At 49.9% G+C, this 12788-nt stretch overlaps 1 protein-coding gene across 1 annotated transcript in view; it reads right to left on the reverse strand.

Moving 5' to 3' along the window:
- The window catches only part of ARHGAP25 (Rho GTPase activating protein 25), a 16880-nt gene extending 4292 nt beyond the window's left edge, over positions 1–12588 (reverse strand). The window contains exons 1-9 of the mRNA XM_086767876.1: positions 12385–12588; positions 10062–10149; positions 9520–9639; positions 6671–6878; positions 4066–4198; positions 3049–3122; positions 2339–2460; positions 1357–1556; positions 257–840 (exon numbers count right to left, since the gene is read on the reverse strand). Coding sequence (XP_086624002.1) covers positions 257–840; positions 1357–1556; positions 2339–2460; positions 3049–3122; positions 4066–4198; positions 6671–6878; positions 9520–9639; positions 10062–10149; positions 12385–12561 — 1706 coding nt within the window. The 5' untranslated portion in view covers positions 12562–12588. The remainder of the gene's footprint in view (positions 1–256; positions 841–1356; positions 1557–2338; positions 2461–3048; positions 3123–4065; positions 4199–6670; positions 6879–9519; positions 9640–10061; positions 10150–12384) is intronic.
- Positions 12589–12788: the final 200 nt, after the last annotated feature.

Raw genomic sequence — 12788 nt, forward strand, 5'->3', positions numbered from 1 at the left:
ATAGTGCCATACAATGATGTAATAAAAATGATAAAGTATTAATATGGTAGTAATTTAACATCAGCAACTATGTCATGACAGTACGGCACGTGAGCGTTGCCTTTCAGATAGCTACAATAACCCTCTATTTTATCACAGTCTCTACTGTTATCTGCTGTATAGCATCCCTGGGAAATAAATCTGCAATACTGGTGTGGCAATAACCTGGGCTGAAGACTTCCTGCTCTCCCGAAAGCAGCCCTGTGCAGCATGTTACCTTTTAATTTGTTCCTCGTAGCCTTTCTTCTGTTCCTCCATTTCTTTTTGCAGCTTCAGAATAATGTTTTGCAGGAACTCCCGGCTCTCCTGGTCGGGCTCGGAGACCTCGGCAGGGCTGCTGGTGGGACTGGCCGTTTCCTTCGGCTGATGGCTGGGACTGGGGCAGGGTAGAAATTCCTTATCGGAGCCGCTGCTCGAAGGGCTGGGGCTGGAGCCGCTGCCTTCCACGCTTTCTGCCTGGGAGGTAGGAACGTTATCGTAGGTCGATTCCCGCTGTAGGTCGAGCAGCTTAAAAAGATCGTGAGACAACGTTCTTTTATGTCCATCAGGGACCACGGAGCGCGCGCTGCTCCGAGGGGAGCTTTTCCAAAAGTCACTGGTAAATATGTCATTTTTGTCATTGCTGCCTTTCTCCCCTGGAGAAGCAGCTGTCAGGAAAGATTTCCTGTTAGGTAAAGTCTGAGTTCTTTTCCTTGACTGCATTTTCCACATTCCCGGTGTATCTTTGGAGCCATTATCTTCTCGGAGCGCACTTGAGCTCCCAGCTGGTCCGGGGGCACTGCAGGAACGCGGGTCGTCTCTCTGTAACACAGACCGGTGGCATTAGCACAGCCTCGTCCCCTTTGTGAGCAGGGACAGGTGGCAGCCGCTGCTGGCACTGCAGTATTTACAAAAGACACACTTTAACGTACTACCAGGCACGGCCACAAGTCTTCCATAAAAAATTATTTTGGGTTGCACCCTGTTTTCCGTGAAAAAGAACTTTTTGCAGAGATTCTTTCTTTCTGAGAAAAACCTTTAATCCTCAATGTTTTCAGTTCATCAGCATGAACTGCAAAGGTTTCATCTATTCTGCCTTTTAGCTAAGAAAGTTTGGGAATTTTCATTTTTCCCAAAACAGCAGATTTTCCACAGGAAAGTGGAAAATTTATCCACATTGTTTTCCTGATGTGGATATTCCATGGATGACAGTTACAGGTCTTTTCCCTATTAATAGCAAGCGCTCTTAGTGGCTCGCTGACCCGTTAGATCCCACAATAATTAATCGCACATTTATTACATTTATGTTTTATTATTTCTCTGAGGATCCAGCCTTACCATTTGCCTTTGGGTCAGGCCCTCTGCCCTGGGCACCGCAGGGTCCTCTGCAGCATCCCAGCCCACGGAGCTACGCGGGATGGGGGCTTTCTTGTCATTTTTGTGGGCAGGTGGGGAGGGCGGCACATCCTTGGATGGGGGAAAGAGGTCTGCATGGTCGCTTATCATCACAGTCATCACCTTCTGGATCTGTGGTGTGCCTGGAAGAACATTAGAGATCTGTCAGTGGCAAACCCAGTGCAACGGGCTTTCTTCCACCCACACTTGCATTTTCTGGCTGGTCTTTCTGGTGCCCAAAATGGAGCTGCACATAGAAATGCAGGTGAAAACAAGGAGCGTGATCAGAAATCCAAATAAACGGAGGGATTTTCATACCACTCCAGAACAGCAGTAGTAGCCCATGGAGCAACAAAGACAGGAATCTGCTCCGCTGCACCAAGCCACAAATTGTGCTGCTTTGGCTCGACAAGCAAACTACAACTATCAATTACACGAACAGGCATGTGAATATCTGGGCCTTGTGCATGTGATGTCTCTAGAGCAGAGCAGTCTTTGACCTTAAAATGTTTCTTCTATTAGTTCTGCTGCATCTGTCCTCGCACATAGGATTACAGATTGGCTCAGCCACACAGTAATTTCTTTGAGTTCCCTTTGTTTCTCTAAGAAGAATTTCACACCTTCCTGCTCTCAGTGAAAGAATGGTGACTTCACCAAATTCCTGAATAGTTTGAAATCTATGGAGGGAACACACAGTCCAACTCCTAAGGGGGTTTTGTCACCATAAACACACTTATAGCCTGGCTAAAAAGCGGTTTTACTCTACCCTGCTGCACTTACTGTGCGCAGGCACATGTCTGGCTTATACCCATGGGTCTACCGTAGAAAATTTTTAATTTCAAGATTGTGGATGCAACTGAGTATTTCAGCGTATCAGGAGCTCCCATGCCAATTATTCCACGAGTATTCCAGGACTCCCATTTACCTCTCATAATAATTGCAGGATCCTCAATCTTGGGTCTGATGAGGTTCACTCCAATCACTGTTGCCAGGTTATCCACACTCATCTTGTTGATGCTAGAGTTCAACTGTATTTCATGTAGAAACCTGCCAGAATCCAAGGGTAAATATTTCAAGTCAGAGAAGGAAAACTGCAAAGAGCCTTACACACCCACTGGTATAAAATCTTGATTAATACATCTAGCTCTTCCTCTTAAGTCCCAAGCACAGAAACATATAGTTGTCTTAGAACTGCAAACTGGAGCTGGGTCTTTCTTATTGGCATCAGTAGAAAAACCACCATGTGATGAGCAGCTCACCCCCAAAAAAATGAAAAAGGAAGGGAACCCCCCCCCATCTAATATTTAATAACCAGAGAAAAATCACCCAGGCTGGGTGAAACCCAACAGGTTTTTTTTTGCACAAGGCTTTGTCTAGAAAAACTACACTTGATTTTCATTCTCAGGTACTCATCAGTGAGTTTTAGGGTAGGCATTTATGCTCAGACATCCTCAAGGTGTTTATCCCCATGGCTGAAATTCTCCCTTTACAAAAGTCAGGATCTGGTGCCTCGAGAGGAATCAAAGCATGGCTCAAGAAGGCTCTGCCTAGAGGAGTCAGCCTCAGCCTTTGGGATTATATTTGTACTCACCAACTCCAAATCTGAGCTGTTTACACCTTGTGCGGAGGACTGACCTGCAGATGTAGCTGAGGAGGTTGTAGTTGTCTCTGGGAAGGAGGGACAGTTGCTTGAGGAGCTCCTGGTGGCCCTAAATGCAAGTTAAGAAATACCTCAGTAAAGATCCACAGATGTGTGAGGACTCAAGAGTGGCTTTTGTCCCTCCAGCCATCCCTGGATGTCTCACCTCTTGGCATTCGCTTGCTTTGGAAATTATATTTCTCTAGCAGATGAAGCACGGACACGGAGAAGTTTTTGTCCAGTGCTCAGCAAGAAGAGGCAGCCCATTGCCTGGCACTGCCCCAGCAGCAACGGAAAGAGCAGGGTCCCCTGGATCCCAGCACGTGGGTGATGAGCTCTTCGGAAAGAGCTGATCATGCCTGATCTCCTTGCGTGTCTCGCAGATAAACATTTAGGACATTTTTAACCCCAAAGATCCTGAAGTGAAACATTTGCCCTTGAAATACAGGGCTGAACTGCAGTTCACAGAGCTCATACTACTGAGGACATCTGCATTATTTTTTCGTGTATAGGTGCAGCATCCGTGAGGGGTTTTTTGTGTGTTTTTCCACCAAAACACACAGTTAGGAAAAGACAATTCTCATCTGTGTCTCACTTCTCCCTCTCCCAAATCCCCGCTTCCTTCCCAGGTCTCACCCGGAGCCCCCCGCCAGCCCCACTGGACGCTGCAGGAGGTTGCGTTTCCTTCCTCTCTTGGTTTTCACACTCACTGGTTGCTGCAAGGGCTCCACAAAAAGAGGTGCCGAGCAGCTCTTCCAGCTGCTCCAGAAATGTAAGCTTTCAAATGGATAAACCCATGTTGTCAAGTTGGGAAACCCCACTGGTTTTGGGAGATTTTATCTTTTTAAATATTTTTGCTCTTTTTTTCTTTCCCCCCAGATTTTGAAGCTCAGGAATTACACAGCTTATAATGCATAGCTAGATATGCACCTGGCATCTCCAGCTCACAAAGCCCTGGCACTGACACACAGCTCATTTTAAGGCCAGAAGGAGAGAAATGAGTGCATCTCTACCTTCCTCTCATCCGTATCCAACGCCTGACCGCACAGCAGGAAATCCTCGTACTGCATCCAGGGCACGACGGGCTCAGGGAGCTCCCGCAGGTAGAGTTTGAACAGAGAGGCCACGGTGTGCACGTCCGTATCCCTGCAACGCGCAAAATGCCACGCGTGTGAAACACACACCCGGCTGGCGAGCAACCCTCCCCTGCTCCGGGAGCGTGGGATTCTATTTAAGCTCTGTGTGTATACGCAGGAGACAGAGGGAGATAAACGGGGAGGCCAAACCAAGCTGGGGGAAATCCATAGGGCACCCCAAGCCAGGGAGCAGCCCCAGCTGGCAGGAAAATAAATGCTTGCTGGAGATTTTCCGCACTGCGGGGCTGGCAGCTCCCCAGCGTTCATACCCAGGCCGAGCCTTCCCAGCCCGCGTTTGACTCATCAGGGCCTGCATGCAAATATCGCTGGTGTTCACGTGTTTGGCAGGCGCTCCCTGCTCCGTGCGGAGCTGGCAAAGCTTGCCTGGGGTTTTTAACAGCAATTACTGAAGTTGTTCTGCCGGGACAGATGTTTGCAGCTTTGCATACCACACAGTTTACATTCTGTCAAAAGGACACTGTCAAGACCGTAAGCCTCTAATTTGACCTACCTTGAAGTCGCTAAACTGTTATAAACTTCTAGCAAGAAATCCCCCAGGTCATTTATTTTTAGGATTGGTTGGGATTTTTAAAATGCTGTTATTTTTAACAAACACACATAGCCATAGAGGAATTTTTTCAGCGCTGTATTTTTGTAGGGCCTATAAATACACCCCATGAGGCATCCTGGATGGGCTGGAACGGCGGCTTTCTAACGCTCCCCACTCAGTCCTGCCGTACTTGTGCGTGCAAGCGTGCCTGTGCAAACCCAAACTGGCTGCGAAGATGGCACTGAAGGCTGAGCCAGCATCCTGCAGCATTCGGGTCACTGGAAACCCCGTTATTGGCCTTCCTCTCACTAAGAAAATGTTTTGGTTGGAGCTGGTCACCCTGAGATGGCGGCAGCGATGCTCATACCGAGCCCTGCAGCACAGGGTTAACGTGGCAGGGTGCTGGGAAAGGGGCCAACCTCTGCCATGCCCCACTGCAAAACACAGTTCTGAAAAAAATAAGAGGGAAAAAACTAAAAAAAAAAGGCTTCACCTTCCTGTGACCCCCATACAGGTTACAACAGGAAAGCTCTCAGCAGGACTCCAGCAGCCAGAAAGCAAGAAAAATTCAGCTGCAAAACCAACAGCCGGGATGGTGACGCTTCCAGAGCAGCCATAGCTCGGCCTTGAACAGCACAGCGGTTATTTAGGTAGAAGTGCGATGTTTTTTCCCCAAAAAAAGCTGCATAAAGCTAGGGAAAAAATAGGAAAACTTTGGTGGACAGGCCTGCAAATGCAGAGATGAGGCCCCTGCACTCCACAAAAGCCCAGGGAAGCTCCTGGGTTTGGGTGCTCCCCTCCCACAAGCACCCCAGATTTTGGCGGCGGCTCTCAGAGCGGCGCGGATGCCATATGGGGCAGCTCCTGGGTCTGCAGAGAGAGAACATCACCGCAACCAGTACAGAGCACCCTCACACACACGCAGCAGCCAGGGCTCTCCCTGTCTGCATTGTGGTGGTCGGGGCAGGAATTAAACCAAAAAGCCTCACTGTAGGTGCCGTGGAAAGACAGGACCCACTTTTCCTTTATCCCAGCACAGGGGTGATTGCTCTCACCAGTTCAAACCGGTAAAGGGGCAGGTAAAGCCCCAGAATGGCCTGCACCAGTGAGCAGGGGGCACTGGGCGATGCCATGTGCAACCATGGGCAAAAGCGAGGGGTTAAGCTCTGCCTTGGGGATGGGGACAGGTGGGAGTCCTTAGAGGTAACAAGGCGTCTGCAGGGGCAGCTGGGCTGCCAGCCCTCCAGGAAGGGCTTCATCAAGAGGTGCACCTGGGGTTTGCCTCGCCTCTCATTTTGCACAGGGCGTGACAGAGGTAGCAGTGGCAAATGTCTCTCTCCAAACCCTTTCTGAGACCTACAGGCAGCTCTCTCGGATTTAGGGAGTTTGCTGTTTCTCCTAAGCCCCGCAGAGGAAGGGGGTCAGGAGGACGCAGCCTTGCAGCAGCCAAAATCTCCCATCCCTATATGGTGTGGCAGGGAAAAGCAACAGGAGGAATATGTCATGGCTATGGACTGGCTGGTAAGGAAATAACTTCTGTGTGTGTCAGGGTGCTCGCTGAGCTCATTTGTGATCCTCTAATTGCTCTCCTTTCTCTAAACCTCCACCCCTAGCTGAGGGGCTGTGCAGGCATAGCATATGCCTCCTTCCTGAGCTGCTCCTGCAAATGATAATTCCTGTGTAGGGCCAGGCTTTTCCTAAATGCTTTCCTTTGTTTCCATGAATCTCATCTCTGCACCCTTGCGTTCTGCTTTTGTTTGGTTGCTTTTTTGCCTCCATTTGGGGTTTCTGCTGAATCCTCTCTCCTTGTCAAGCCCTTCTGGAAGGTCCAGTTTTCCTGCAGGGCTCTGCTGGGCTCCCTGGGGCTGCTTTTTTCCCAGATTTGGGGTGTATGAGACCTAGTAGAGTAGGAGAGGGGGAATCCAGCGTTACCGGTCAAATGATGGCCTTTCCCCAGCATCGAACGTGTCCCTGAGCTGTTTCACCAGGTTGTCCTGGCCGGGGAGGCGGAAGATGCCCTCCTCGCTCATGCCGTGCTCCCGAATGAACTCCACGCACTTCTGCACGAGGATGGGGACCTGGTGCTGCCCGAATTTCTGCTCGTAGGCCATGGTCTCTGCCAAGCGCTGGCCGAACACCGCTAGGGAAAGGACAGAGAGGTTAGAGGACCCCACAAGCTCTGTGAAAGGCACGTTACCTGCCAAAGTGCATTGTGCACATGTAGCAGCAGCTTTCCTGATAGCACAGGAGCTATGAGAAGTCTGCAAACTGGGGGAAAGCAGAATTTCTTCCAAAGAAATAAGAACAAAATTAAACCTTGTTCCTCCATCAAAGAATTAACAGTTCTCAATGATTAAAACCAAGCAGTGAGCGTTGTTTTTGCCATGCCGCTTGCCTGCCTTGGAGCAGGGTGCTGATACAGAGGGAGCCAGGAATAGCAAAAAGGTTGATGTGAGGGTGCAGGGGGAGAAGGCAAGCTCGTTACACAAACCTGAAGGATATAGAAAGCATGAGATCACCGAGAAATAAGAAAAGCAGCCTTGCAGAGATCTGGAACTGGAAGTCTCACTGATTTAGTTACTTTTCTTCCCCTTCCCCTCTTCTCTCACCCTCCAGAAACACCTCTGTGCAAAGAGCAGAAGGATTTTGCAGCAGGTGGTACCTTTCCTTTGGAGCAATGGCTTTGTCCTCCTAAACTCACAGCAAAAGAAGAGCTTGAAGGTGGGAAGGCAGCAGCCTGCATCCCAACTCTTCCTCCTTGGAGCCTGAGGCATGGTAAGAGCAGACATCCCAACTGGAACTGGTTCTGGGATATTAATGGCAAAGGGTTCTGTGGTCCTCTACCTTATTTTTGCCCCGGCAGTGCCTGCTATGTGTTCGTCTCGTGCTCTGAAGGCTGAAATAATTTATGTGCATCTTCCAGACCAGGGAAATGCCAGTAAACGCTCTCATCGGGAACCACAGGGCTTGTCAGCACCTGCCTGATTGTGGGGGCTTTTCATTTATGACTTGCTTACACTTTTAAATAATGAACATAAACCTGTCATTGTGCACAGTAAAAGCAAATAGTCTTTTTGCCTAGTGTCCCTCTGCTTTGGCAGCTGATAATGAATTGCTTATTTAACTGGGGATATTTAATTTGGGGATCCCTCCCCAGGGCCAACGCGATGCCCGTGGCGGCGCACTTGGCAGGTGACTGTCGTTGTAGGGTGACATCCAGACCTGCAAAACCCCTCCCAGATTTTTGGGGATGCTTTTACTGTTGTTTTATACTTTGCAGCTGCTGTGCTTTTTGGTGTGCAGCAAGCTCACGAGTAGCTGGGTCACATGGGGCTGCTCCCAGGTGGGCTCTTGTCAAAACCTCCGCCATGCAGTGGGTTAATTTAAAAGCCCACATTGCCTCAGCTTGCACTGAAGCCAAAAACCTGAAGTGTGAAGTTTCGGGGTGCGTTAACCTGTGTATTCACATAAAATGCAGCTCCATAGTATCCAGCTTCTCTGCCATCCTTGCGGCTCTCTGCACTGCTATAGATTTACATTTTCTGTTGTATAAGGTCACTTTATCTAGCTGGAAGGAACTGGCAACCTCCTAAGGTTAAGCAAGGATCAGATGTTATTGTTATGTGGAGTTGTTATTAAATACTAGAGCCAGGTGGGGCAATGCCCTGGAAACTTCTGGCTCGTGCAATTTGAATTTCAGGTGAGTGCTGCTGCCTGCCCCAGGGCACAGCGTGTTTCAGTTTAGAGGCGCAAAACACTGGGGTTGCAGACAAAAACTGGCTGTGTCGTCATTTAGGTGAAGCTTCCCTGTCCCTGTGGCAGGGTCACAGTGAAAGAGCTCAAACTGGCAGCGCCTGCTTGCCTCTGAGCTGCTGGGATTTCTATTAACGTGGAGCTGTGGGAGGCCAGAGCTCCATCATGCTCATCTTGTACCGCTGAGGGGCACGGACCCTATAGAAAATGATATAAATAGTCAGGACAAAGCACTGAGGGAGGGAGGAGAGGCTCAGGGTGTCCATCCAGGTTAGTGCTCTTCTGGAAGTGAGCTAAAGAGACTCCCAGTCCTGCTTCAGTGGTGAATCGTGCTTATAGGAGCTCATCCTTATAGGAAAAGCCTGGATATCCTTACACATAGTGGCTGGAGTGACCTCTGCTTCCTTTGTGGGCTTTGCCTCTCGTGGCAAATTTGCGGTGTGCTCCTTTCTGATCGATTCGTGTTTTATACTTCCCCGACTGTGGTTTTGTAATGGCATCCATGCACGCCCGAGGGGGCTGGAAGCAAGGATCCGGCTGCTGCAAGCCTTGGCTGTGCGTGGGGAGGGCGATGGTGTGGCCAGGGCAGGCTCTGCGGAGAACAGCGGGGCAGAAAGGCTGGGCTGAGCAGCAGAAGCTGGAAGAAAAGCAAAGCAAGGAAATTGGCCAGTGAAAGGCAAGATTTGTTTCAATGCTTTATCCCTGAATATGAGTTGTGTTCAAGAACATTTTCTGGGGTCAGTAAGTCATTGAGGAAGCTCACAAAAGAGGTTGAAACCAGTCCAGAAATCGTCGTTCATGCTTGGCTGCCACTTCCCTAACGCTGCCCAGGTCTACAGCAGACCCAGCACCGCAGGGCCCAGTCTAGGAGCGGGTTTCTGAGCATTACAACCTGCGGTCACATTACGGCTCCATTTTCCCGTCTCAAGGATTTATGAGCCCAGCTTTAAAATCCTCGCACAAAAGTACTGCGGTGCACAGGATGGTAGGAAATCACCTCTCCAAGAGCTGTCCCTGCTCCCCATTACCTCCTGACGCCGACCCCAGCACTCGGCGGATGGTTTTAACCCATTCCTCCATCTCAGACTGGGAATTGGCCATGAGCACGCAGGTGTCCTGCCTGGTCCGGTTCTGGTCTCCAGAGACCCCTGGAAAAAAAAAAAATAGCATAATTCCTATAGAGGATTGGAGGAGAAAAGACACATCCTTGTTGTTGTCTTTGCTAAATGCTTTTGGCTCCAGATTTCCCCATTAATGTCTATTTGGCTGTGAAATGAAGCAGCGCTCTTACATTTCACCCTTGCTGAAGATCTGCAAAAAAGGAACAGAAACTGCTTAGTGTTGCAGCTTGGTAATGCTTTTCTCGGCATGGGCACTGATGCAGGGCCCTCCTCCAGCCCTAAGATGTGAATGTTGAAGGCAAGAGATGAGTTTTCACGTGGAACGCAGCACTTTGGGGACATTGAAAAGAAGGTGGAGCAAAGGAACTGGCAGAATGAGTTGCCCAAAGGATTTTGGGTGAGCAGTCCAGTCCAAAAGCGTGCAACAAAGAGGAGTGAAGCATCCTCACCTGGGATGATTTCGAAGATAAATTTCCCTCCTTCCTCTGGGTTGCTGGCCACCTCCTTGATGGTGCTTCCCTGGAGAAACAGGCAGCCCTAGGACAAAGCAGAGCAGGGGCTGCAAATAACCGCGTCCCATCTCTGCGGGGCTGACACTGCCACGTGTCCGCACTGAGGACCCAAGTCCTTTCAAACAGATTGCAGGAGCTGCTGCCCTATATATATATAAATATATATATATATATATATAAAAATATATGCTAAAAATGACTTTTGAAGCAATAAGGGACGCTTCTTAAAGGCCAGTTTTTCTGACAAAGTGATTTTCAGAATGAGAAAACTGGTTTTTTCCCTTCCCTTCTCATGTTTTTTTTTTTTTGTTTGTTTGTTTTGTTGGTTTTTTTTTTTTTTTTTTTTTTGTTTAACCCCTGTGGAAAAAGAAAGCACAAAGGAGAAGGAACTTGGCAAAACACTGGAGCATCCTGTTTCTGCTTCACCAGAGCAGGAAAACTGTTCCTTTAACACAGCATCACTTAACACCAAAAAAAAAAAAACAAAAAACAAACCGAAAGTTTGCAGGAGAGATGAAGAGAAAAAGGGAGGAAAAATAAAAAAGCAAAGTGGAAACCAGCCATTTCTTTTGGACCATCCTTTCCCCAACTGTCGTGGCAAACGTGGGCGGCTGGGTCCCCGCTGGAAAGGATGGGTGGGGAGCGGCCAAAGCACGCAGGGCCGAGCAGGCCTGTGAGTCAGCGCCGGAGGCCTCGTGTGGCAGGAAATGAGGCTGCGCCGCAGAAATGAAGTTTCTCTGCGATTTCAGGCTCCTGAGAGCCACTGGGCTCCTACGAGCAGCGCTCCAGAAGCCTGAGTTGCAGCTGGATACATCAGCATCGCTGGTGGGATTGGAGAGGTTTGAAATGACCCGGGGTGGTGCAGCAGGGTCACAGTGAGAGCTGCCAAAAGCACCGTGAACAGCAATAAGCTCTTTACAGCCTTTTCTGGTTTTACATCCCATTTACAACTGGGGAGACTGCTTTTCCCAGTTGTCCCCGAAACGGGGCAAAGGCAGAAACAGCAGCTGGATTTTACCGGGCTTGGCCCTGTGCCTTCACCTCAAGGTTCCGCTGATCGCCTTCCCTCTATGAGCGTTTTCTGTCTTGAGATTGGTTTTGCTACCAGTAGCAATTTTTACAAGGAATGGCTTTTCCGGCAATGGGGAGAGCGTTTCCCTGAAATTTCTCAAAACAAGGAAAACATGGTGGATATTCATAAAGTAAGATACGGTATGGAGAAAATATTTGAAAAATGAAGAAGTTATCCATATAAATTGGGAAAAGAACCTGATTGCTTCTGGCAAGTGTACTACAATGCATACCCTGAGAAATGGTTTATGTGGGTGAGATGGAGGGCGTGTGACAACCCAGAGAGGTGAGGATGGGACGCTGCGGACGTCGCGCACTGGTGCAGGTGCTTAAATCACGCCCATTGGGGTCATCACACTCCTGTTCTGTGCAAAGGGCTGGGTGCACGCTGTGCCCTCCTGAGGATCTCGGAAAGCATCAGAACTGACAAGCGTCCAGCAGATTTCAAGTTCCTTAGAGGAACAGGCAGTGGGGCGAGTTCCCTCTGGCCACGTGGGGTGAGCCAGGGCAGCAGCCGAATAACGCAAACTGCACCCGCGCCGCTGAGCTTTCTGCAAAGGGTGGGGCTGGCCCAGGACGGGATACAAACCCGGAGGCTGGAGAGAGGGAAATTTCCTCTCCTTATCCTCCCAGCTGCCCTCTCCGTGGCAGGAGGCCCTGAGGAAGCAGCTGCCCTTCGCTGTCATCTGTCCAGCCCGCAGCCCTGCCGTCAGGTCTGTTGTGGGCAGACCCTCACACCCAGGCTGTGCTGGAAGTCCTGCTTGGTTTCTCCTAAAAGCATCCCATAAAATGCCTTTCCCACCGAGTGCATGGCTGAAACCTCTCTCAAAGCTTCCATTGCTGCACCTGCCGTCACAAAAATGCTGGTGTACCAAGCTCTTCTCCCTAGCCTGTTTCTGTTGTCTTAGAAAATTATAGCAACTTTCTAGTTGTTAACCGTTTGGTTTTTTTTCTAGCACCCCATTGCTTGGACACAGAGGGACCAAGTCCCCAGCAGGGCTTGCAGGCACTTTAAGAATTTGAGTGCACAGATGAAGCTCCTGATCAGGCTATCTCCTCTCTGTTCCTGCCCGGAGGCAGAAAACTCCTTTAATACCCTCCTCCAGACCCGTCCCAAACCGTTTCCTGATGAGCAAAGCTGCGAGAAGGGGGGATTGAGGGCTGGCAAAGCCCAGCGGCCTCATCCTACCTGTGGTTTGACATTGTCCTCGTCCTTGTAGTAGTAAAGCTGCTGGCCCTTAAGCACGAAGTACCGCTGCTGCCAGTTCTTGACGATGGAGCGCTGCTTCTTCAGCCAGCCGATCTTCAGGGGCCGCTCCAGAGGGTTGGGAGACGCCGGCCGGGTGCCCGCCGCCTCGCCGCTCATCACGCTCTTGGAGCGGGCTGCCAAGGAACAGAGAGGGACGGGCTGGTGGGGACGCACGGGGACGGACTGCTGGCTGGCCCGTGTGCCCAAGGCCAATTGGAGCTGCAACAGCGGGAGCGGCTCTCTGCCCCTCTGCCTGAGCTGAGCAGGCTGGCTCGAGTGTTTAAAGGAAGTGGCTGCAGTATCTGTCAGTATGTGCTTCCTTTTTCCTGCGTGGGAGTAATTGT

The sequence above is a fragment of the Chlamydotis macqueenii genome, chromosome 27 (assembly GCF_036417535.1).
Source record: "Chlamydotis macqueenii isolate bChlMac1 chromosome 27, bChlMac1.mat, whole genome shotgun sequence".
NCBI classification, from domain to species: Eukaryota; Metazoa; Chordata; class Aves; order Otidiformes; family Otididae; genus Chlamydotis; species Chlamydotis macqueenii.